This window comes from Canis aureus, chromosome 32, assembly GCF_053574225.1.
Source record: "Canis aureus isolate CA01 chromosome 32, VMU_Caureus_v.1.0, whole genome shotgun sequence".
In the NCBI taxonomy this organism is placed as follows: domain Eukaryota; kingdom Metazoa; phylum Chordata; class Mammalia; order Carnivora; family Canidae; genus Canis; species Canis aureus.
This window is the reverse complement of record NC_135642.1, coordinates 32,176,739-32,203,691: the sequence shown is the minus strand read 5'-3', so window position 1 is coordinate 32,203,691 and position 26,953 is coordinate 32,176,739. Positions and strand designations below refer to the sequence as shown.

Below are 26,953 nucleotides of genomic sequence, written 5' to 3'. Positions count from 1 at the left end.
AGCATTTTAGAAGTTCTTGGACAGAAGACACATATTCTTATCTGACAAAGTCCTGCTCTGGGAGCATTCAGGACAGAAATGGGTTCAGTTGCAGTGGATTCATTTTGGAGTAGGGGAGTTTATAGTACTGGTGGAGTGTAAGATTGATTGAAATGGAAAAACAATTACAAGGCACTCTGGCATAAGAGGTACTATTAATAGATAGGCTCCAAGAAATTGCATTAGGCTCTGATACCTATGGATATCTATTCAGTGACCTTGAATTAAGAGCTTTTTTGGAAACTTATTCTACAAAAGAAACTCAAGCATGTAACAGATTAAGGCACCAGGGAAATCATGTAAATTCTGAGCCCAAAGGGAGCCCCTTCTACTGGGGCAGAGGACACGGAAGCCCATGGTGGCTTCTTACTGTGTCTCAGGTCCTTGTTTCTGGTGGCCTCCAGGGTGTGTCCACGTGACAGGGTGGAGTACCCCATCAGATTTCTGATTTCCCAAATTTTAGGGTCCACAAAAATGTGATTTTCTTAAAATTGAATGCTCTCAGCATGGATAAATCTGATAGAATCATCTTGTTCCACCCAACTTTATAGGCTTGTCCCACGCCTTCCACTGCCCTGAAGTTTTGTAGAACACATACTTGAAAGAGATATTTGGTTTTGAAATATTTTTGACACCCACAGATTTTTCTTGCAATGGCAACTGTTATAAATGCCCGCTGATGAATTTTTGTTTTCTTTCTATAACATCTCTATGCTTTAAAATGGACATGGCACAAAGCCTCATCTCTGGGAGACATTTGCTCTGACTAAAAAGTACTAGAGAGCTTCCCAAGAAAGGCTTAATAAAGCTGAGTGGGAGGACTACAACAGCGGAGGGCTAATTAAAAAAAAAATTTATTTATGGGGGGGGGCAGGCAGAGACACAGGCAGAGGCAGAAGCAGGCTCGCTGGGGGAGCCCAACGAGGGACTCGATCCCAGGACCCCAGGATCATGCCCTGAGCCCAAGGTAGACACTCAACTGCTGAGTCACCCAGGCGTCCCTGGAGGGCTAATGTTTAGACACTGTATACCAGGTTTATCCCTAAGATTAAATGCCCACCTCTCTCTCCTTCTGGAAATAAACCATCACTGGGTGTCTCTCATGCCATACACAGCTTCTCATCTACAAGATGGGATTCTCCCCAAGCTAAGGAGACTTGGAAATGTTGAAGTGTCCCTGTCAGTGCTGCCGGTCTGCTTGGCTCTCACCAGCACGTGTGATGGCATCAGGGAGGAGGGCAGTTAGAGCTACTGAGAAGGCGGCTCATGCTCAACCACATTGAAGAAGAGGGAAACAGAATGGGTTTGGTCTTCAAAGGACCTTCTTACAGAAAAGGATCACAGTGAAACTGCAGGATTTATCAACAGACTAAGCCCCACGGTAGCTGGGAGACGGAGAATAATGAGGGCAGTAATGTGGAGCTGCCATAAGGAGACCCTGCAGGATGCTGAGACCCAGGGCCCTGTGAACTGAAGAAAATGCCCTGGCTCAGAATCACCTGAGGATGTGGTTAAAGCTGCAGACTGTGTCTCAACAGGTCTGCAGGGGGGCCTGGGAATCTCCATTTCTAATGGAGGCAGACTACTCCATGGGAAATGCTGGCTTGGGTAAAGGAAAACAGAGCCCTGTGAACTGAGGCCTACCAGCCTGTCAACTCTTCCAGGGCAAGGACTGTGTTTTATTCAACTGATGTGGTCTCTCGAGCACACAATCAGGCAGTGTAGACTACATGATAAATGTTTGCCGAATGAATGTATCCATTCACAATGAGTCTCCCAAGTCTTAGAGTTCAGCCAGAGGACAACTGACATGGTTGCAGAAGGAGAAACGCATCGAGGAAGCGTCCACATCAGTAACTGTCTATTCTGTGGTCCTTGGGGAGGAAGGTGCACACATCTATGTGCTGGCTCCTGCCCCGTGTAAGGCTATGGGTTGTCACCAGTCCGCTCTGCCTGCACCCCTTAACCTGCATTACAGTCTGTTGAGGGGTTCATTTCTGTATGCATATACAGAAGTAAACAGTATTTCCAGCATTTTGCAAAGAGGCTCTCTTAGCAAAGCAGCGCTGGGGAAGAGTACTGAGTGTGCCAACCAAGAATCTAATCTGCTCTGCTCCATGAACACCTCAGCTACAGCCTCTGAGCGCTGAATCTGTCCTCTCGTCCTCTGTTCACTGCCCCCTTCCTTATTCCCCTCTGCTGTCAGAAGGCCCCTGGCCAGCTCACCATCAACTTTCCGCAGTGGTCTCTTCTGGACTGCCTCCTAAGCTTCAGCAGAGGATGGACTTAGTCTCATTTTGGCTTTCTGGTACCTTTGAAGAAAGGTCCAGGTACCCTTCTGCTGTTATTTTTCCTCTCCAGTGATCTCCTGCAGAGCTCCTCTTTTTTTTTTTTTTTTTTTTTTTTAAGTGAGAGGTCTGCTGAGGTCCCTCTGGGGAAGGGACATTTTGGGCTGGCTCCCTTGCTGCCGGCTTTGTATGCTCAGGAGAGTACATGAGGCTCCTGTCTTGCTCTCATCGGTCTAATGTCTCAGGAGCTTGACTTCCTCTGGGGTAGGAGTGTGGTAGGAGCAGAGACAGAGGGAAGGGAAAGGGGAGGCCTTTCCTTATTTGTGTTTTGCCTTTTAGGGATTCTGCGGACATCATCTTTGCAGTAACTCATTCATTTTCTGAACCAGCCTTCCCCCCTACCTCTCTGATAGGGGTGCTATAAGTAAAGTATAAATATACTAGAGCAATATTGACTCATAGTAGATGCTCAATAACTCCTAGCAATGAATTTCACTATTACTTCTCTTACTATACATATTTTTCTTGTGTTTTTAAAAACTGTTTTTCAGACTTTGGGCTAAGCTAGTCTGTTTTTTCTCTCTGGACCATTTTGCATTCATAATTTGGAGAAAGGTTCTAACCATCAGTTCTGATGATAACCTAAAATAATTAGAAATAAAAACCATAAACCGAAGATGAATGAAGTGTCAGGTAACACATGATACAGACCACAGACTGGCATTGCTTCCAGCTTCTCCCTCAACACCTGAGCAGAAGATGGGCCATCTGGGTTCTCCAGAACAAGGGTGTCCCACCCTTTCTGACCACGTGACTTCGAGCATTCATTGTCTTTCTCCAGGTATCCATCAGTTTCCTGTCAGTAACCGAAGGAGGAATCTCAAGCCTCTGGGTCCTTTATCTCAGATATGTTACGGTTCCAAATTAAACATTTCCTTGTTAAGAAGGTACTCACTAAAATAAGCAGACACTACTTTTTTCTCTTCCTTCTTTTCCTCCTTCATGGAGAAGCTCTGCCTTCCCCTTGTAGCATCTTTGCCAACCTCCTCCCTCACAGGTCTGGGGCATATGGCGTACAGAGGAAGGACGTTTTTGTTCGTGATCCTTTTACTTGGCCATTTCTTTGTGAATTACATCCCCATAGCACCTTCCCCAATGAGTTTGAAGGTGTGGTGCAGAAGGCACAAATAGGAGATGGCCTGAAGGTCGCTGCCCTGATGTCTGCCTCCCTCCCTAAAATCTTCCTTTGAGGGACTGCCTTGCTGTGAGCTACTCAACACAGTGGTCATTCCTCTCACAACTGGCTACAAGGACCACATCACAACTCAATGGTACCATCTTTCCAGTTAGAAGCTGCGCTTTGTGTTACTGGAAGTCCTGCAGAATACTTGCTACTCAAAACAAGGTCATATCACACTAGAAACTTAAAAAAAAAAAAAAAAAGCCTTTTAGATATATTTCTTAAAAGTGTGGACACTTTGCATATAATTTAAACGTCCTTGAGGGAAAAAAGAAGGCCAGCACCAAGCACTCCCACCACACCAGTGAAGCATTTTCTTGCCAGTTGGAAGCCTGAGTGGAAAGGCAGCCATGTTTCTCCTTTTTTTTTTTTGTAGTGAGTTTGGCTGCTACCAGTTTGCTTCTGGTATTGAATTGAGAGGTGCCTTGGGGGAGATCTTAGCCTGTACTCGAAGACTCAACTGTGTAGGAGTCAAATCAACTTTTCTTTTAGAGGCCCCATGGGTGGGTTGTCTTTAGGACCACCACCCTTACTATAAATGGGAATTTATAAATGGGAAGATCTTCCAAGAGGCCAAACCTGGACAGCTGGCCTCGTCCTCTTGAAAGTCATAGAGAAACAATGAACAGTCAAAGTGGATGAGAGAGAGAGCAGTGCCAAATGATTTTGCCTGCAACCTGGGGAGAGACCACCCTTTGTACCCAGATAAAAAAATGAATGCATATTCACGCAGCATCCTTTGGAAAAGGTCCGAGCTTGCAGTTTCTCAGGTGTGGTTTTCTCATAGTAGCTATTGTTTTATTAGGTTTCTTTTTGGGGGTGAGAAGTAATACCACTGAAATGATCTTTTAATTGCTACTTCTGTTTGGCAGAAAAATTCTTAAAGATAATCATGCTTTCAAAAAAGCCACATGGATGTTTACTTAGGAAGCATGGACAAAAAAGATAATGGAATGCTTTCATGTATTTGATTGGATACATTCACTACATCATAAGCTCCTTTGCTATGAATCCTCTACGTACTTAAGGAGGGTCTGACAACAAGACCTCCTGTTCTACACTGACAGGAGTCACCCGGGAGCATGAACTGGCTGAGTTCCCCACACACCTTTGCTTTTCACACCCTTTACATCTCTTGGACTGGAAGCAACTAGTGGCAGATGAACTCAAAGCCCACACTTGAGCCATACAGAAATGCTGTATCTGCTCCTAATCCTCCCTGAATATCCGTTGCCTTTTCTCATCCCCTCAGCTAAGCAGCACAGCATACTGGCCAACAGCAAGATTACCGAAAGAAACAAGAAAATCCTATCAGTTTTAACAAATGGGTTTCACCTTAAGGCCCCCTGAACTGCGTTTTCCTTTATTCATAATAACATGCTGTCTCTCATCCATGACAATTTGTCATTTTGGTCTAGCAACTTTAACTGGACTCAAACCCCCAAACACTGTTCTCCGGCTGTGTTGAAGGTGGCATTGATTTTGGCAGCATCTTACAAACCATCTGAAAGAGCTCCTGCTGACATACACTTACTGATCTGTTCTCAAGTGGAGAAGGATCCCAGGGACAGGTTCCACTTTATCGCTCTAGTGGCTGGGACTCCAACTCTGTATTTCCCTCCCCTGTGCCATCACTTCGCTGCTGCTGTGACCTGTCACTATGCATTCACTGTGGCAAGCAACTTGGAGATGGCTTCTAGACATAACCAGGGGAAGCTTTCCTGACCCATTTGTTCAAACCACTGTCTCACCAACTGTGTGGGGGCATTGCTTACATGCATATACACAAAAGTGCTCTTAAAAGAGCGCTTCTTCTCTGCTCCAAAGGACTGAGCTACCGGCACAATAGTTCTTTTTCCAGAAAGCAGTGTTCACAGTCTTTTGTTGAAACAGATCAGAATGAACTCACACATGCTTTGCAGGCTCTTCTAGGAGGAGGAGGTCAAAGCCAAGCAAAGGCGGCTGCTGTGTGCCAGAAAAAAAAATGTTTCATAATCCTAAACTTCCTGTTGCACCCAATTAGGCTATGGAATTACTTTCTGATTGTCAGCTTATTCTAAATATTATCAACCTCTACTGACCAGTTAACCAATTACAGGAAATTCAACAGACAGAGTACAGTCTGCATTACATTATCTTTATTAGATACATTTAGTCCTAACCAAGGTTTATATAAAGCCCAGTGACTCACCATTCCTACAGTTGGTATGGCTGATTCGGTTTATACAATTTGATGCTATTGGTTGAAGGGAAAGTTAGAGTGGATTTGTGCTTGAATTTTTGCTGAAAACTTGATTATGAAAATTACTAATTTCTAAGTTGAAGATCAGAGCAAAAGCGAATTAAGATGAAATGCCAAGTCTAGATGTGTTTGGGGATTATAATCCTGACGTTTATCCCATGTTGCACACATGGTCTAGAATCTCCCATTTTTTTTTTCCACTGAGCATATATCCCTTAAGGATTCATTACTGCACAAAACTAAGCTATACATAATATCTCAAGCTCTTATGAAAACATCCATAATCATGATTTGCTTCTACAACAAACAAAGGAATCTAGCAATACTGACACAGGTCTGAAACACTAGAAAAAAAATGGAATATAACATCATGAAATGGAATGAGCACTCCATCTTCTAAATCTGCTTGTGATTTTAACATGTTCTTTCCTGTTGCCTTATCGACTATATTAAGAACCCCCGGAGACAGGGCAAGACACTGTAGGAATATGTTTGATATATAGTTGGATTAAATAACAACCTAATATATCAAACATATCACACAGAGGCCTGCAGAAAAGGCATCCAGGTTTGACTGGGCTCGAGAATAGGCACCGTACTGCAGGCTACAGATGCAGGGGGCGGTCACCACTGCAGGAACTTCATCACCTGTCTGTGGAGCACTGGCCGTCTGGAAGTGTGGAAGCGGCGCCATTAGCAACATCAGAGGCACATGCACCAGAGCTCACCGACCTTCCCCTTTTGCCTTTAAGCCATCTTCCCAAGCAAACAGTGGATTCAACAGTGCGAGTTTGTTATTCATATGTGGGAGATTCTAGGCAAAAAGAGGTGCTTAAGTTTTAAGGGCCTGAGCTGGGAATATACCAGGAATCATCTTCATAAACCATGGAGCATTCTACTTTTAAGACAGGCGACCTGAGAATGCGGTGAGCAAAATAATTTGAACCAACAAACCAACAAAACCACGGCCCTTCCCCAACACTGTTCTTCAAAGCAGTATAAATGCTCCTTGGTTACAAAGGAAAGCATTATTTACTCTATGCTGAGAGCTGGTGTGGTTGTATGTAGTTATAGGGGTAGGAATGTGATAGCAAATGCTTATTCATAGTATCCTGAGGATTCCTTATTTATTTCAGTTATGGAAGGGCGATGGAGAGAACCAGTTAACCACAAAGACTGGTCAATTTTGGTGTTAAGATTGGAGATTTTTTTTTTTAACCGGGGAAATAAATTCCTTTATAAAGGCAAGGAAGATATTTTAGTTCATGTAGTTATTTCCACAAAGCAGATGGTAATCTGACACAGGCAAAAACCATGGTTTGGGTTGATGGTTTCTTTAAAACAGTTTTATAGAGAATATAATCCATGTGGCAGGAACCTCTGGCCATTGGGTGGAGTGGGACCTCACGTCATTGTAAGGCACTCAGGAGGTACCAAGCACCCTTCCCAATATGAAGAGGGGAGGGACCTAAAGTAGGCATCCCCAAGGAAGGGACTTCAATCAAGAGTTATGTCTATTTTGACCTTAACCAAAGGATTCCTTGGCTTTGTATAAAGACCCACAGTGCAAATACAAAGGCTAGATGATCAAGGAAATGCAGGGAATGCTCACTGGTCCATCTCAGCAGCCATCACTCATTTTTTAAGTGCTGTTATTTTTAAAACATTGTTTTATAAAATTTTAAAACACAGGGCTCCCCTAATTCTACAGTCACACTTGTACATTCCCTACCTGCCTCCTTCATATGCAAGTGTTGTTTACAGAGTTGTAATGAGCACATAATTCTGTATCCTGTTGTTTTTTGTTTTTTTACTTTACATTTATCCCTGAGCATCTTCTTCATACTACACAGTTCTATCAAGCATTATTTTCAATAGCCATATACTTTTTCTTCAAGGAGACACTCAGGTCACATCTAACTTCTTCCTACTACAAACTAAGCTATAAGGAACAGCTCTTTCCCCCACATAGAGCTTTTTTTCTCTCTGGATTTACTCCTCAGCACAGATTCCCAGAAGTAGCATTAACAGCTCAAAGAGTACAGGCAAAACCAAAACATCCCCTGTGGGGCTACACCAACCTGACACTGACTAGACCCAAAGATCTGCCACCCAGAGCCCACATACGCTGCTTCCAGCTCAGTCAAGCCATCTGACTCTGCCAAGGTATTTTGCATGGATAGAGCAGGGATGGTAATACATGTTGCTTTGTGGACTTGTTGCAAGGCCCAGATGAGTTACTCCATGCAAAGCACCTAGAAGACTGCTGGCACATGCTTATTAGGTACTCAATCAATATGAGTCTTTTTTCGTTTGTTTTCTGTACCCCCCTCCCCCCACCAAGCCATCAGCTGGTCGATCTATGGAACTTTTATTGCAGGCATTCTCCTAGGAGGTAGTAGATAAAAGTCTCTGAAGTATATTTTCAGTGATGGCGACACAGTTACTGCTTATTAAGTTAGGCACTGTGTTCTTAAGTTATCTCATTTTATTGTTGTAACAACAATCCTATGGGGTAGGGCCTTAATTATTTTTTTCAGCTCAAGAATTGTAAGATAAATAATGGCTGGACAAAGGGCAACTAGGATTCAGAGACAGAGCTCCAAGGGATCCTGCAAAAGGACAAAGGGAGAGGGATTGAAATAGGACTCTCAGAATCTGGTGAAGTGCTAATATTACATGAGCACCAGGCTAATTCTCCAGAAGAGCGCCAACTGACATGACTTCAGCATTAGCAGATGAAAGCTTTCCAGGAGAGGCTACTTGTGCTAAATCAGATGAGAGGAAGAGTAAAAACCAATTACGCACAAAGCCTCTAAATCTTAGTCAATGGTTGCTTGCTTCTTAGCTGAAAGTAATTTTCCATTCGCAATTAACTTGGTTTATAAAGCAGAAATAAAGACACAGAAAATGGGAGTTGCCGCTATATACACACTCAGTTCTTAAGCTTGTTCAGAACAACTTGGACAATCTCAGACCACATAAAGCCCTCAGGTTAGAAGCTAGTGGAGAGAACCCTGGTAAACCCCCAAATCAGAAACCATAACTCTTAAATTACATTTTAATGAGAAATTTAAAGAATGTCTGTACCAAGTCCAGAGCAACTATTAGGAGATTGGAGATTGGCTCTAAGAATTTCATGGTTTTGAGAAGGTTTCCAAGCTTAATACATGTACTACAAGCTCATGTCTATTTTATATACTACATGAACCCAGGCGCTGCTTTTGAGTGGTGTGGTGTATTCTAGTGCTCCATCCTTTGGTCTTATAAAATAGGTAGAATTTTAGGTATACCTAATCTGATCCAACCTTTTTGAAGCGAAAAACCCAGATTTTACTTCCAAATGTATGTGGGTCCTTGGAAGGAAAGGGAGGTTTTAGGTACCTGCAGTGACTTGCTTGAATAGAAAGAAAAAGAGGCCTCCTCTAGTCCCACCATCTTCTGACTGAAGACAGCCATGGAGGGTGGAGTGACAGGAAAGTGTCCTAACAAGTTGGGCTTTGCCCCTGGACAGCACTAGCTCACTGTCCTTTTATGTAATAATTGTCCTCTCTACTGCCCAATCTTAAAATATTTCTTTAAATGGCTGTTAATCTTAGTATCTACTCATGATCTTAAGTTTCAAACATTTATCTAGATGACAAACACAGATGAAGGAAACATACAGCCCACCACAGCCTCCAGCATGCCACAGGGTCCACTTTTGAGGTACACATTGTCCTCCAATGATTTTAAGGGAAGGAGAGACCCAGCATTGCTATTTGCATTACATTATGGAAACCAGAAAATTGGAGGGTGATGATATCACGTTCAGTGACAGGAATTTTCCATAGTAAGCATCCAACACCTGCTTTATTATATATAATGAAACTAAACTCAGATTGTAAATGCCTGGGTTCTTCCTCTGGATACCCAAAGATATTTTTCTGGTGGTTAACCTGAAGGATCCACACGTGGGTTTTTTTCTATACCCTGTAAAAAAGTGCTAGGCCAGTAGAGCAGGTTTGCAGCTTGCTAGTCTAACTACAGAGGAGATAAGCTTCCTGTGGCACACAGAGCTCCATTTCACAGCCATCTACAGGAAGACCTAGTGACATCAGACAAGCAGCCACACATGGACACTCACTTTTGGTTTTGCTCTTGGCTTCAGTTGCTCTAACTTCTTAGCAGCAGCCTCAATGGATGCTGCGGCCCCCAGTAATTCTGTTTCTGCAATGACGGTTGGGTCTTCTGGATCCACCCACTCTGTTCCTAAAATCAGTCCAAAGAGGGTCATTCTTGGTAGCTGTGACTGCAAGGCACTGGCTTCATTACAAACACTATCTGGATTGACATGTAGGGAAGCTCCATAAGCCTACTTGCTGCATGGTCCTAAGGGGTCTTCTCTAGCTCTCACAGAGATCAGCTGGGTACAGGGGAGCTCCTGTCAGCTCCTATTTTTCTAAGTCAGCTGTGGATACAGCTCTACCACAGGAGCAGTCATCAGTGATAGTTTCAAAAGTCCAGATCTCATGGTCCAAGGCCAGCTCAAGCCTTATTCTGATTTCTAACTTAAAGCTCATGAATGCAAGAAACCATTTTCAAAAGACTTGAGACTATGCGGACCACACAGATTTGCCATTCTCTTCTCTCAGGACTCAAAGAGAATAGCCATTCACCTCAGCTCAAAGGAAGGGAAATTGGTGAGAACACCTTTCTCTGATGAAGGGACTGCTTCTAATGTTACTGTGAAGGGGTGTTTAATCAATGTACCCAGAGAACATCGTTTCCTAAACATGAAGTGTGTCATTTGAACAAGGATAAATATTCTGAGGAATGAAAATGCAGATAAAAATAAATAGCAAGACTCTTTAGAGAAGTGAGCAGTTCTAGAAGGATTATATCATTTAAGTACTTCACAAAGACTGGAAAAAAAGCTTTGCTTTGGGAGGGTATAACTTTGAAAATCTAACTCTATTCCCATTTGCTTAAAAAAAAAAAAAAAAAAAGTACCTCACTGTATTCCTTCTGATTGCATTTGCCAAGAAAAGGCCCGGGTTGGCCCTGCAGTTTCTCTGATCAGTTCACTGTGCTAGTGCTGTCTGGACACAAGAGAATGCGGCCTACCTTTCATGGCTTCTGCGGCCTGGATCAGCTCAGTCACGGCGCCAGCAACGCGCTTGGAGAAAGCAGCCAGTTGGTGCTTGAGTTCTGGGCTTGGCTTCTGAAGGATCTATGGATGAAGACAAATGCATGAGAGAGATGGCAGCCGTTCTGACAGAAAACACACTCTTCCTGGTAGATGAAGAGTTGGCCATCCAGGTGTTAAGTTGCAACTCGGTTGTCACCAAGTGACTTCAGAAACTTGGGGGAAATCACATAAGATTGACTGGCCTTCAGTTGCCTCACATGACAAATGAAAAGCTGGGATCCAGGAGTTTCTTTAAGGTTCTTTCTGACACATTTCCCCAAAGATCATAAGTGAGATGAGATCCTTACTCGTCTTTTATTTCTACTTTCATGTGTACATAAAGCAAACACCTGCACACAAAAACTACCCACAGTGTAAGAACATTCTGAGCAAACGTGAAAGTCTGAAGTTACAGGTCAGCTGGTACTTGTGACAACATAACAGTGGGACCAGGAGTATGTGACTCTGGTGGGGTCTTAGAGACAAAGTCCCCAAGAGAGCAACCAACTGATCAGAGGGCTGTTCCTGAAGGAATAATCCATCTTCACAGTTTTGACTACAAGCTCTCCTGGGGGGAGGTCTTGAGGATTTTGCTTCTTTCAAACTAGTTCAAGGTTTTTAAATTTTTTTTTTGATTTTTGGTTATTTTTATGGTACTAAAAAAGATGTTGGCTATCCTGTGTGGATTTCTTCTCAAGTCACTCAAGAATGAAACTAAGAAATGAATTTACATTCTGACTTAAATCATCTTGCTCCTTCTTAATTTTGAAATTCTTCTTCCAACATTCTTTTTCTCCACCTCTTTCCTATGCATCACAGTAGTAATCTTCAGATTTAGGAATGCGAGACCATTCAGGAAGAAAGCACAAGTGCTGTGTCTCTATGGACAATTTTGAGGCCTCTGACCCAGGGACAAAGCATAGGCTTTGAAGCTGGACAAACCTGTGATCACACCTGGCTTCACTTGCTCTCTGTTTAAGATACTAGGCGGGTTACTGAACCCCTCAGAACCTATTTCTCAACTGTAAAACTGGGATAATGCCTATCCCTCAGGACTGGCATAAAGATCAAATGGAGTAACACATGAGAAGCATCCTGCACAATGCCTGCAACACAACAGGCATTCATCCAATGTTAATTCCCTTCTTGGTGTCCCATACCTTTTTCACTTGGGCCAGGCAGCATACTCTTTTCTTAGGAATCTGGAAAAGAGGTCTTTTGGACCCCAGAGCTAAAAGAAGACTCTAAGAGAAGCTTGGCAAAAAATAAAAAATAAAAAATAAAAAAAAATCTGGGGTTGGGGTAGTTAATGGGATTATACTTAGACCAGCCCCAGGCACGTCAGAGCATAGAAGACATTATATTAAATGCTCAAACTGATTAGTCATAGATTTTTGAGCACCATTTTACATGCATCTATCCCCATCCTTCTTCCTCTTGTGATCTTTTACACTTCTTTTATATTTTCAATTATTCTATGAATTTAGCTGCTCTGCTCTTATTGTTCTCACCCTTGGACTTATATGTTTCACTATGCAGATATTAAGAACTCAGTATAGGGGTGTCTGGCTGGCTCGGTCAGTGGAGCATAAGACTCTTGATCTCAGGGTTGTGGGTTCAAGCCTCAAGTTAGGTGTAGAGATTACATAAAGCTAAAATCTTTAGGAATAAAAAAAGAACTCAGTATAAACATGTGAATAAGCAAACATGAATGGATGAATTAAAACAAAACAACATACTATTGGGACAAGTTCTAAAATGATTGCTTCATGGAACACTTCCAAAACAACACTAGAACCATGGAGAGGTACAGGTTACTTATCTTCTCACTAAGCCTCAGTTTAAGTAAATTGCCTATTAAATAGGTATAGTAACAGTCCTTTTGTTACAGAGTGGTGGTAAGATCATATAAATTAATATGTAATTTAATATATAATCTCATCAAGGCTATTGACAGAATTGGGACCGATGTATAGCCTGGGCATCAGGATTTTAGAAGTCCCCCATGTGATTCTCATATATAGTTGTGAACCTATATATGAGTTGTGAACCACTCTAAACTTAAATAGTGGCATTTGGCACTACTTAAGTGTAAAAGGCTTGTACTAGTCTTTTTCTGTAACAATGCATGTTGTAAGGCCACCAAGTGAATTATAATTATTGGCTCAGGGTTTGAAGAGCTAAGTGGTCCATAGGTCTTGTTCATTGGTTAATTGGTTTATCCATAGTGGTCAATACAACAAAAATAAGTCAAGTATTAAAGGTATGATGGGGAGACTCATAGTAAATGATGGACTGAATGTTCTCCCCTGAAGATCAAGAATATGGTAAGGATATTTGGTCTCACACTCCTGTCAATATTATACTAAAATTCCTGGACAGTGCAGTAAGGCAAGAAAAAAAAATACATGACACACAGAAAAGAAGTAAAATAGTCTATTCATAAATAACATGAATGTCCATGTAGAAAATTCTGAGGCATCTGTAAAAAAAAAAAAAAGTTTCTAGAATAAGTGAGTATAGCAAGGTTACAGGCTATAAAGTCAATATACAAGCAATTATATTTTTATATATAATAAAAAATTGGGAATTTGAAAAAGGCAGTATCATTTATAATAGCATAAAAAATTATGAAATACCTAGTGTTGGGCAGCCTAGATGGCTCAGCGGTTTCAGCCCAGGGCATGGTCCTGGAGACCCAGGATCAAGTCCCATGTCGGGCTCCCTGCATGAAGCTTGCTTCTCCCTCTGCCTCTCTCTCTTTCTCAATCATTCTCTGTGTGTCCCATGAATAAATAAATAAAATCTTAAAAAAAAATACCTAGTGTTTAATGTGACAATAGATGTGTAAGACCTGAGTGCTAAAAACTATAAATACTGTTGAGATTATTAAAGACCTAAGTAAATGGAGATATATACCATGTTCATGGATTAGAACACTCTTCAGATATTATCCTCAAATCTCCCTCACAATCCCAGTCAAAACTCCAACAAGTTTTTTTTTAGATATTGACAAGATTATCCTAAAATGTATATGAAATACAAAGCACACAGAATATCTAAGACTACTGAAAGCTGTTGAAGTTTTAAACTAATTGATTTTAAGACTCATATAAAATTGTAGTGAGAATCAGGATATGAAATTGGTATACATTGATAAACAGATCAATGGTCAACTGATTTTCATTAAAGATGCTAAAACATTTTTATTTCAATGGGGACACAATACTTTTTTTCAATGAATGGTGATGGAATAATTGGGTATAGCAATAATTGGAATAATATGTAATAGCATGAACCTTGACTCTTAACCCACACCATATGCATAAATTAGAAATGGAATATAAACAAATATAAAAATTAAAACTATATAGAAGAAAACAGGAAAATAATCTTAGTGATCTTAGATTTGGTAAGGATTCTCAGAAGACAAAACATATAAATTATGCTTAAAAATTTCAAAAACCATGAGTTTGGAAGTTTATGCTTTAGAACTTTAAAAACATTCTAAGTTTAAGAACCAGGCACAAAAGATCACATACTGTGTGATTCCATTTATATGAAAAGTCTAGAATAGGCAAATCTACAGAGGCAGAAAAGAGATTAGTGTTTGTGTAGGACTTGGAGTGGGGATGAGGGCAATGAATGACTGCTTAAGGGTATGAGAGGTCTTTTTGGTGTGATGAAATGTTCTATTATGATAGGTGTATCACACTGTAAATACAGTAAAAACCAATTAATTGAAAGCCTTAAGTGGACAAATTCTGTCATATGCCAATTATAGTTCATAAATCTGTTAAAAAGAGAATCAATCTGGCATGCAAATGATAGACAATAGGAAGCTGGTGAAGGGGATAGCAGACTGTACCACCCCAAAATCTACTTCTTTTAAGGATTATTTTGAGCTAATTTTTTGAGAAGGAGCAGATACAGGAGAAGCTCTGAAAACAGAGTATAGGTTACACTTTTGAAAGGGAAATTTACATTTATAAAGCAAATCTTCATTTGTTAAGGGTGTCTCCCTCTCCCTTTATCACAAGAGAATCAGTGGAAAAGGTATAGGTTTAAATATACATAACCACCTTACCTTACTTTACTGAGCTTTTCCTGGTAACCTCCCATCACTGATCTCCCCCAACCAATTACAAACTTTCTTTTCTTGAGCTAAAGATGGTATTTAAGCTGGTGGCCTAGGTCACCTATGCAGTTACTCTTTTCCCCTGGATATCTGCCTTGTATCCACGAGGTGCACAAGTTAATAGATTTGTTTTCCTTGTGTTAATCTTACCACACAGGCAAGAACTCAGAAAGGTAGAGAGAAAATTATTTTTCCTTCCCTTATACTGGGATATAACCCTAAAAATAATTTGATAACCTATACAACAGAAACATTCAATTCATGTTGTATATTTAATTGAGATATAAGACATATTTTAGGGGGGTCCCTCAGTGGCTCAGTGGTTTAGCGCCTGCCTTCAGCCCAGGGCGTGATCCTGGAGTCCTGGAATTGAGTCCCACGTTGGGCTCCCTGCAGGGAGCCTGCTTCTCCCTCTGCCTGTGTCTCTGCCTCTATGTCTCATGAATAAATAAATAAAATCTTAAAAAAAAGGACATATTTTAGCTTTCCTTTTCTATTTTTCCAAGTCTTATCTGCTCTTTTTTGTTTCCTCAACTCTCTGCTGCACTGTTTTCTTTTTTCTTTTTTTTTTTTTTGCTGCACTGTTTTCTAACATACATTTGCCTCCCTCCTCAGACACTGTTATGAAAATGAAAAAGTAAAGCACACCTTAAGAGAAACTACTAAAAAGAACCAAACCAAAAACCTAGAGGCATCTGGGTAGCTCAGTTGGTTGTATCTGACTCTTGATTTTGGCTCATATCCTGATTTCAGGTTGTGGGATCAAGCACCCATGTGGAGCCTGCTTGAGATCCTCTCTCCCTCTCTCTTCTACTTTGCTCATGCTTTCTCTCTCTCCTTCTCAAAAAAAAAAAATCTAACAATTTGCATCTAGAAAATATAAAAAAATTTAAAAGTTCCATAGTAAGACAAATCCAATAAAAAGCAGGCAAAAGATCTGAACAGGCACTTCATCAAAACAGACATACAGAAGGCAAAGAGGTGTATAAAAAAAGATACTCGAGGGCAGTCCGGGTGGCTCAGCAGTTTAGTGCCTGCCTTCGGCCTGGGGTATGATCCTGGAGACCTGGGATCAAGTTCCACATCAGGCTCCCTGCATGGAGCCTGCTTCTCCCTCTGCCTCTCTCTGTGTATGTGTGTCTTTCATGAATGGATGAACAAAATCTTAAAAAAAAAAAAAAAAAAAAGATACTTGACATTGTAAATTAAAATCACGATGCTCACTTTGGCAGCACATATACTAAAAACCACAGCAAGATACCACTATTTACCCACTAGAATGACTAAAATTAAAAAGATCATTTCAAGTGTTGACAAGGGTGTCGAGCAATTAGAACTCTAATATACTCTGGAGGAAATGTAAAATAGTATAATGACTCTTTAAAAATTTCCTAAACAACATTAAAAATGCATACCCTATTTTATAAATATCCTACATCTAGGTACTCATCCAAGAGAAATGAATACATATAGGCTCAAAGAGTTGTACAGAGAATGATCTTTGCAGCTTTAATTGTAATAATCAAAATCTGGAAACACCCTAAATGTCCATCATCAGGTAAAGAGATAAATAAGTATGGCACATCCATTTGATGGAATTCTACTTAGCAATAAAACAGGACAAATTATTGATACACATAATAACCTGGATGGGACTGAAAATGTTGATGCTGAGTAAAAGCCAGACAAAAAGGAGTACATGCTACATACTCCATTTGTATAAAAGTCTAGAAAAATGCAAAGAAATCTGTAGTAACAAAAAGATCAGCAGTTGCCTAGAAATCCTGAGGAGTAATGCACACATTTGTTATTTTGATTGTGGTGATGCTGTCACAGATGTATTCAGAGATCAGTATTCAAACTGTATACTCTAAATATCTGTTTATTGTATGTTTGTTAGGCTTCAATAAGGCTAGAAAAAGCTAGGGGTGTGGTGGGTAAATTCACTTATATTGTCAAAATGGAGTGATTAAAGACTTCTGTCTTTAAAAGAAGAGCAGGATGGAGAGACAGAGAGAACTGCTCCTGCATATACTCCGGCTCTGAGAAAGGGACAAGCCCTATAGTAAAGTATCGGATTCAAATATAGCAGGTGGAAAGGAGTTCTATTTTTATTCTGCCATTAAGTCAACATGATTCCTAATAGCAGACAAGAGACAGAACCAAATTAAAGTTCTGCTAGTGGAAGCGAGGGTAATTTTAAGCCTGTCAAAGATCTCACATTGTGGTTTAGATGCAATATTGAACTGAATGCTGCAGAAGCAATGAGGCGGACTCTTGCCCTGCAAAATCCTCCAGGACAAACTAGCAAACGGCAAATACAGGAGGCCAACACTGCTTGAATGGCCACATCTAAAGCTTCAGAAAGCTCCTTGGGTAGGTCAGGGCTCTGCCTAAATTGGATCCTGTTATTTATAGATCACTAACTGGATTCTCCAAAGGAAAAGATCACCCAAGCAGGGGTTCTTGATTTGGTCTCTCAATTCCCAAAGGATCCAGCTGGGCATTGGGACCCTCTTAATAGTTTAAGGAACATTTTGTGTGCTTGTGCTGCTGTTTCTTTGATGATGGTAATGGGAGGTAGGAAATGGACATTCAGCTCCAAAGGGTCTAAGGATGCTAAAATCATGAGAGTTACTTGCACCTAGATAGAGAAAAAAAGCAGAATGGGAGTGATAAATGACACAAAATTTAAAAATATATGTGTATATATATTCTTAAAAAAACAAGGATCCAGGGGATCCCTGGGTGGCTCAGCGGTTTAGCGCCTGCCTTCTGCCGAGGGCATGGTCCTGGGGTCCCTGGGATGGAGTCCCGCATCGGGCTCCCTGCATGGAGCCTGCTTCTCCCTCTGCCTGTGTGTCTCTGCGCCTCTCTCTCTCTCTCTCTCATGAATAAATAAATAAAATCTTTAAAAAAAATAAGGATCCAAACCAAATAGGACAAACATAAACAAAGTTAATTAATTATACATGATGGGCACATGGATGTTGATATGGTTTTCTCTATTTTTAAGCCTTTTCTAAAGTAAACCTGAAATATACAAACCAGCAAAAAAAAGTTAAGAATTCTTGGCTCTAACATGTTGAAACTGAACAAGGCTAAAGCAGTGTAATCTCTTCCACATTTTTATGTGCCTAAATTTAAGAAAAGCAGCTCACTGAAGATCCCTGCATGTCCCTGTATCACCTGAAAGTGACTTGAACTTATTTCTGTAAGTTGCTGGACACCATCTCCGAACCTTAATTTCTAACTTCTCTTTCTTTTGGTAAAAACTGGACAAGGATCTAGCCTTACTTCAGCTTTCAGGAATCTTATCAGTTCTCTTTGATCAATTAAACCAAGAGGTCACCTTTACAAGAGATCCAAGAGGACTAACCTAAGATCTCCTGCTACAGTTTCGACTTAGGTTGACTTTTTTTTTTTTTTTTTTTTTTGCATAACAGAGATGCTGTAGCCATCCTAGTACTCATGGCCTTCCCATGAAGACCAGAGAAATGAAGGAGAGAACAGGATGCTGTGTATGTGTTTATTCATATGAAAGTCTCTAGTTTTTTAACTGCTTGTTTATTCATCACCCTCAAATAGCAAATCTTAATATCTGAAATGAATGCTAGTTTCCCTGTTTGTGTGTCTGTTTCCCCTATCTCTTGCTGGGTTCTCCACCAGCTCTGGCCTCAACAGTCTTGTGGCTCCTGAGCCTCTCACTGCTGTGCAATCTTCCTTCCTCTTGGCCTCATGTTAGCCCAGATTTCTTCCAAGTCTGTCTGGGAGGAAGAATTAGGGCTAACAATGCAAGACATGAACTTATTCTCAGCTGCAGGCCCAAGAAAACCACAAATGTCCACAGCGTGGGTGAAAGAATGCTGTCACGAGGCTTCTGCAATTTCCAGTGATGAACGAGTATTTTTCCTATGGTTACGATAATCTCCTCGGAAGGCTTGCATTCTTGCTTTATTTTTTGTGAGAAAAATAACCTCCAAAGAGTATGACTTGCTTTCTAAAGAGAAAAAGTAAATATATGAACAAATAAATGTATGATGCTAATTCACTCATATTTCTCTGAAAGTCAGAACCATCAACACATGTCATCAAGAGGCAAAAATATCCTTGGAAAAGAGGAGATAAATTCTGCATGTTTTAACGTAATTTCCACTGCCATTCAGCTTTCCTTTCTATTAACGGTTCCATTTGCGCACTAGCTACTTTTACACCATGTACCTCAAAACAGCTATGGGGAAACAGGGCATTTCTCTTTCTACCAGGATTATGGGTCACAATGATATGACTGTTTAGAAAGATGAAAAGAAACTCAGATGGTAGGCTTTTAATGTAACCATCTGAGTCTGCAACACATAGGCTTAAGAGTCCTGTTTCCCTAATAAACACAAGGGAGAATTCATAACAGAAAATCAATCAACTAATATGAGCAGCCAGAGGAGAAGCACATCAGTTATAAAATGTAATTGTTCTTGCCAGGCCCAGAAAAAGGAGGAGGTGGTTGCTCCCCTGTCTTGCCAGCCTCTGGCCCCTGCAGTTAAGCCTCACCAATCACACATGATGTGGGGGCTTCCCATGGAGCAGGTGTCCTACCTTCTGTTCCAGAAAAACCTTATGATTATCATTAGGGCTGAAGCCTGACATTGTAATCAAGTGGCCATAAAGCTGGGGTCTCCGAATGTGTGTACTGGGTGGGAATGGCTCCTACACCTTCCCTAATGTTTATGGAGGCGCCAGATCTCTTGGCCTCTTCTTGGACAAAGAGGTCCACCATCCTCCCACCCCCCTGGAGGCCCTGTCTTCTTTTGCTCACCCAAACAAGGTGGGCATGGAGAGGAGAGGTCAGGGGGAGAGGAGGTGCCTTGGTGATGCAGCACCTGGTTCCCAGATACTGGAAACGGGTCCAAAGTTGTCCTGAGGTCAGGGAGAGGACCCGAGGGGGCTCTGCTTTTCCTCCCCACTGGGGTTAACTCCTCGCAGTGGCCCCTGCTCATCCTCATGAGGGCAAATCCTCTCCCAGACAGAAGGTGTCTTGTTGCTGGAGAGTGAAATGGGAGACCTGCCCTCCAATGAACACCCTTAAAGGCTGTTGCCTCTTTTTATTCAGGTTTGTGGATTTGTCAGGTGCACAGCTGGAGGTAAACCCCTCCGTGGTGACACTCCTCTTACACGGCTCATCAAGAGCCAAGGTGGAATGTGACAACCTGAGGGCTATTTATGTGGCCAAGCTGGGATCTGAACTCAGAGCTTCTAAACCTAAGCCTACCACTGTTTCTGCCATAACTTTCTAATTTTCATCTAGAACAAGGTTCTATGTGACTAAGACTATTGTCCCACCAAGAAAGAAAAAACACATGTTGGAAGCCTTGCTGGCTTCATTCTCCTGACCCTGAATTTCCTGCTAAGCATGCTCATAGACTGACCACTTTAACTATGTTGTAACACAGAAAGTGGGTTTGGCTAGAGCGGCTCGTGCCAGTGAACACTGACTGGCCAAGATGTTCTTTCCCTGGCCCTCATGCAATACGCTGCTGTCTGTTTGCAAGGGTTCAGGCTTTCGAACTCAACGTTAGGAATGCCAGCCTGCCCCTTCTCACAGAAGGTACACTTTCACATGGACCACACTTAACATGGGTGAAGAATAAAAGTATTGCTCCCTTAAGAGACCTAAAATGCTTAATATCATAAGGTAATTTAATTAAAAAATTTTAATTTAAATTCTATTTAATTAACATAAAGTGTAATGTTAGTTTCAGAGGTAGAATTTAATGATTCATTAGTTGCATAGAACACCCAGTGCTCATTCTATCACGTGCCCTCCTTAATGCCCATCACCCGGTTACTCTAACCCCCCATGCCCCTCCCTCCAGCAACCCTCAGTTTGTTTTCTATAGTTAAGAATCTCTTGCCTCCTTCTGTTTTTGTCTTTATTTTTCCTTCTCTTAAAAGGTAATTTAATTTTAAGGTGGCAGTGAAATGCCAGAACAAGCACATGGCTGGATATAATAAGAATTGTGACTTGGTCCCGGATCTGTCCTGGTGGCTGGGTGACCTCAACCAAGGGACCAAACTTCTCTGGATCGTTCCTTTGTTCTGCTAGCCTCATGGTAGTGCAAGGACAAAATGAAAATTTTCAGTGCTCCACAAATGAAAGACTTACAGTTCTCTGTGGCCCGTTGATTTTTTTTTTTTCTTTTTAAGGTTTGGGAAGGAGCAAACAGTGATGGAATGTGGGACACCATCAATTCTCTTCTGGGGTTGTCTCATTCCTGGACAAATTCTCTTGGGGACTGCCCCAGATCTCCCACGGTTCTGAATGTAGTTCCCAGGAAGTGACAGAGACATACAGCAAATATATTTCTCAGCTGTGTATGGTTTGGCCCTTCAGGCTGCAGGAAGCCAAGCCACTCTATGAGCTGGGACTGTCAGCGCAAGCCTGAGGCTCCCAGGTGGACAGTCTTCCTAGCCATGATCACTGAACCCCCGCACTGGCATCTTCCCTATCAGCCCTCTTTCCCAGCTACATGTGGATATTCCAGGCTGGAGGAAAGTCATCGGAGGGAGGGAAGCATTCTCAGCGTGATCCACAGTATTCACTCAAGGACAAGGGGATATCCCAAGAGGCTGGTAGGTCACCTGGAGCACTGGTGATGTTTTTCCTTGTCATGGAGCCTGGTGTGGCTCTTTCTGGAGGCTTCCCTGTCCTTGAAGGACTAGGCTCTTTCTAACAGGACCTCTCAACATTATTTCAGAGGGGGCTTTGCCTATCCCACCCTCTTGCATGCTATTCTTGCCTCTCTGGTGCAAAGAGAGACTCGGCTCTCCTGGATGCTAACAACTTCTTTTAGACCCTTTGACATCAGCATGCTGGAGCAGTGCGATATTGGACACATGTCAGCTCAATCCAGCCCCAGACTCACAAGTGGAGCCTGCACAGTGCTCTCCGAGGTATTTTCCTGATGAAAGGATGGTCTGTATCTGACTTAGCTCTTTCCCAGCCCTGGCCCAGCCCACGCCCCTCTCCTCACCACCAAGACGTGCTCGAGAAGGTCTAGGTAGCCAAGGGTGCACTCCGTCCCGTACCGCAAAGCTCTGGTGCGCACCTCCTCGCTGACATCAGGGTGGAAAGAGGCTTGCTGCAGAGAGAAAGGAATGTTGATATCTTAAAACAGGAAAAGCCAGTTGGTGAGCGGACCAAGGGGTGGGAGCAGTTACCTGCCCAGGAGCGCAGAGAAGCCCTGCACCCACAGGTAGGAGACCTCCATTCTGGAATACCTTCTGCCTTGCCCTCCATGACCTCCCTGAGAAACGTTTGCTGATTCCCTGGATAGAGAAGGTGGCCCTCCTCCACTTTCTCTTGCTACCTCCCACCTGTCTACACAGTAGGTTCTCTGACAATGTTTTGGGTCTTGCCCTGGAGCCAGACAAAAGCACATGAATCAGGTTCTTCTTTCCTTCCTTTCTCCCTGCCCTCTTTCACTGAAATGTAAGAAACTCCACATGCACTAAAAAGCCCAGGAAAAATTCATGGATGAGGTGCTTACAGCAGATGTACTCTCCCAGGGTCTGCCTGCCTTTCTCCAGTAGCATGAGGCGTCCTGAAGCCTCTCTGTGTTCACAGGCTGATCACACTCAGATCCTCACTCTGCGACCTGACCACGGTGTACTCACAGTGTTTCCCAGCCATGGTCCTGTGGCTCTTGGGAAACTTCAGACCGTAAGCTCCCCACTACCCTCAGAGGTGCCATAAAGAACTCATCTCACATTATACACGGTGAGATAAGCAAACAAGGACATATGGTTAATACAGCCATCTGTGCTTTATTTATTTATTTTTTGCACTTATGACCTGTTGGTTTCATTCACTTCTGATATATCTGATGGCACACCCATTCATGGGGTTACCAGATTAAGTACAGTTAACCCAGTTACAACTGAATTTTGAATAAACAATAAAAAATTTTTAATGTAAGTTTGAGAAACTCTATTTTTTATTTGCTCAATCTGGCAACACTACCCAGCCTTTCTTCCTTCTTCGGCCTTACTCTGGAAAGAACGTGGGGCTTCTCAGAACACATAAAAGAGAAAACTACAAATAAATCCCAAATCAAGATACATATGAATCACATATTAGGATAAAAAGTCAAAGTGGGGGGAAGAGTGGCTAGCCTTCATGTTTGTTCTACACAAGCCACACTGTCTAGGACTGGGGAGTACTGGTGGGAACACCTGAGGGCTCTCCCCTCACCTGCTCCCCCAGCACACCCCAGAATGAGTGGGGACAATCTGAGTGGCCAGCATCTATCATTTCTGAGCTCAGTTTTGCCCATCTGAGGACTAATGGGCCATGCCTATCATTACCTCACTACCACCTTTTTTTTTTTTTTTTTTTACTTGTCCTTGCTCCCTTTTGTCTCTAAAGGTGAGGATGGAACCCACATCTGGGGGAAGATGCAGGCTATAATGCTACCAAATGTTACCTCTAATAGGCAGCATGCACAACCCCTATTTAGAGTCCTGTGGGGACTGAGGGTAGGCACTCTTGTCCACTGCCGGTGGCTCTAACTTTGCAGAACTCTTCAGGATAGCCATCTGGTAAGAATCAAAATGTCATACCATCTGACTAATTGTACTCCTGGGAGTCCTGCCTGAGGAAATCATCCAAAGCAAAGCAAATACAGGTACGCCCAAAGATGTTCATGGCAGTAGAGTTTAAAGTACAGATAAAAAGTGCAGACAATAGGGTAATATCTGATAATAGGGTAAGATTGTATTCATTAACAAAGTATTTGTGGTCATGAAATAGTCACTTATAACGACTCACAGCAACATAGAAACAGCCATATGACATTAGTTGTAATAGTTGGTTGTCATGTATCTAAAGTAGACATATACACATGCAAGTAAGACAAGAAACACAGGAGAACTAACTTAGGGTGTAGGGAAGCCCTTGTCTCCACCTGAATAATTAGTATAATCCTTTCCTTCTGATGAAATGGGCCAGGATGTAACTTACTGCAGTTGCATTTTTGCCCTCGCCACCCTGCTCAGCCCCAAAGGCAGCGCTCCAAAATGGCAACTTGGCCCTCTGCCTGGATATAAGGGTTTCTTCCTGGTCTACCACTCAGTGTCCCTGATTTTCTATATATTCCTTATTGCACGCCCTTTCCTGCAAGCTGCTTCATTTTCTTTCTGCAAAAGAGACAGGACCAAAGGAAATGCAAAAGTCAATAAGTCTGTTACATTAGTCCTATCCTAACAGGAGTCTCAGGGCTCAGCGCTAACTCTTGTCATCAAAGTCTGGCTTTGAGGTGTAAAATTCTGACTGTTATTTCACCCTGTAAAGTCAGGATGGTCTGATCTGGGGGCAGGACAACAGGGAGGAGCAGAGGCAGGGCAAATTGTGCCTGTACCTGGATCCTTGTCCTCCTCCCCTAAACACAAGGGTATGTGCATTATCAAGAGACTTGAAAATCTAAGCTGCCTTCCACTGCCACCTTAATCTGTTTAATTTCCCCTTTTCATTTCTTGTCTGTAACAAGGAGACAAAGCACTGGTCACTCATCATCCTCAGTGGCCCTAACCATTAATAGCTGGGAGGCCATGGGAAACAGGAACAGAGTAGCCGTGAAATCAGAGGACCCGGTTTCAGTTCTAATTCTGAGAGTAAACAGCTGTGTGACCATGGTCATGCCACTTAATCTCTCCAGGCCTGCTTCATCATCCATCAAGTTGGGATAATTCCCCTTGCCCTTCGCATCCAGGATCAAATGACCGAATATGCATGACAGCCCTTCCACAACTGTGAGGTGCCCTATGGAACACCATAGGTGGCATTCAGGCCCCATCCTGCTAGGTAAATACTATTCTCTGGGTGAGGCTGTAACCCCTCTGGGAGTTGTCACTTCTGACAGGGCAGATTCCATGAAGCACACCATAATTGCAAGTACTTGTGGCCTCAGGAGAGTCTAAACTCCCTGGCCCTGTGGCACACACGGGCCCCATGAAAGTGTCCCTACCACCTTATCACCCTCTTCTCCTCCCCGCACCCCGCCCCCCCCATGCTCTGGCCTCCATCATACCCAGGAGGCCAGTAAACGCGGTGCTGTCTCCCCTGCCCAGCCCTCCATGCCCATTCCTTCAGGCTGGCTGCCTCGCCCTCCCGCAACCCAGGTACCTCTATTCCATCCCACCTGCTCTGAGGAACCCGAGAAGCCATCAGTTGGACCTTGCCCTGCTCTCCCACCCAAGCAATTTTGCCACAAAAATGGCCCTGTCTCCTCAGACCCCAAAGCTGCAAGAGCTGCTTTTTCAACTTCTGTGACTCCTCTCCACCTGTTCACCATGGTAGGGAGTTATCAAACCATCACTGAGTGGAAGCCGGGGTCCCTGGGACACAGATGTCCCTAGAAGGCTGAAGGTCTGGTTTGGGGTGCTCAATTGGGGGGGGGGGGGCTCTTACGGCTCACTTTCTTAACAGACAAGGAAATAACAACTCAGGTCCCGCCCGCTCCTTCACAAAGGCTGGGCTCAGCTGAGGCAGCCACCCTGCTTGCTTAGCCAAGGATCAGAAGGGTTTCTGCAAAATGTCTGGCACAGATAGGAAAAAGGCAATTTCCTAACACTGTTTTGTTCTCCCAACTCACTTTCTCACCCAGTTATAGCAGCATCTCTCCCAGCAGGGAATGCTGACCCACGGAGGCAGGACTGGAGACAGGCAAGAATGGGAGGCGATTTTTGTTCAGAGGGCCAGGCACAGAATGGTCCCTCCTTGCCTCTGTCAGAGTGGCTCCCCTACACCCTCCCTGAGGAGGCATCCTGTCTACTTAGGAAGAGGGAAAGTAGAAGAGTTAGTCAGCAGGCCAAGCCAAGGCCATCCCCTCTGAAACACGAAACTCCTCTAGAGAGTCACTTCCCATGGGCTGGTGTGTGTACCCCTCCAGCATGTGTTTCATTACAGAGTTAGAGTACCGAGCTGCTCCCTTCTCCGTGTGGCCAGCCTCTCCCTTCCTCCACACCAAACCAAATACTCAGGCACAACATCGCCTTCTCTCTCCATCCGAAACAACTCCAAGGCCTTTACCTTACAAGCTGTCAACATATCTGACACGGCTTTCCGGCTCAGGTTGGCGGTGGCAATCACATCCTCCTGCCTGCATGAGTTCCCAGCGGCCACGGCTTTGGCTGTCGCCATGGTGATGCCTTTTGTCATCCTTATGGATTCTTCAGGTGAGGAGGTCTTTTCAGGTACTTCTTTGGACTGGAACACCTGAAAGTTCGAAATACAACAGGTGAAAAACAAACAAACAAACAAACAAAAACAAACAACAAAAAAAGGAAGGACAAAAATAATTTATCTTCTCCGACTGGGCTGCTGCTCACAGTCTGAAAACTGAGCCAGTAACAGGAAGAAACCATCAAAAGGCAGGAAATTAGAAATTTAATTTGAGTAATATTATTCTTGCTTTCAAGATTCTAGCACGGAGAAGCTTTGTACACCTGTACTCAGCGTTCATGGTTAACAATCCGGGGAGGGGGAGGGAGACATGTCTACAGCACTAACCGTTCATCTGCAGACAGACACTCAGCATTTGTAAACCATCCTGGGGAAGGTGGTGGGGTGGCTTCCCAATTCTTGCCCCTCCCCGCTGGTGCTTTAGCAGGTCCAAGAAACTCTGCAGTTCTGAGGCTGGTTCCTGCGCTGGATGGACCTGGATACATCCCTGTGGACTCACCTCTTTCTTCCTCTTTAAGAAGGTGTGGGGTTGGGGGGAAACGGAGCATTTGGTTTCTTCTATTCTTAGCCTGTCTTACAAATATAACTGCATAATTGTGC

General features: G+C 42.8%; 1 protein-coding gene across 5 annotated transcripts in view; it reads right to left on the bottom strand.

Moving 5' to 3' along the window:
• Nucleotides 1-26,953, bottom strand: part of TLN2 (talin 2) — a 426,778-nt gene that overhangs the window by 12,863 nt on the left and 386,962 nt on the right. For all 5 annotated transcript variants that reach the window (XM_077881335.1, XM_077881341.1, XM_077881336.1 and 2 more), the window contains 4 exons: nucleotides 26,201-26,386; nucleotides 22,146-22,253; nucleotides 10,916-11,021; nucleotides 9,936-10,060 (listed from right to left, as the gene is read on the bottom strand). In XM_077881335.1, coding sequence (XP_077737461.1) covers nucleotides 9,936-10,060; nucleotides 10,916-11,021; nucleotides 22,146-22,253; nucleotides 26,201-26,386 — 525 coding nt within the window. The remainder of the gene's footprint in view (nucleotides 1-9,935; nucleotides 10,061-10,915; nucleotides 11,022-22,145; nucleotides 22,254-26,200; nucleotides 26,387-26,953) is intronic.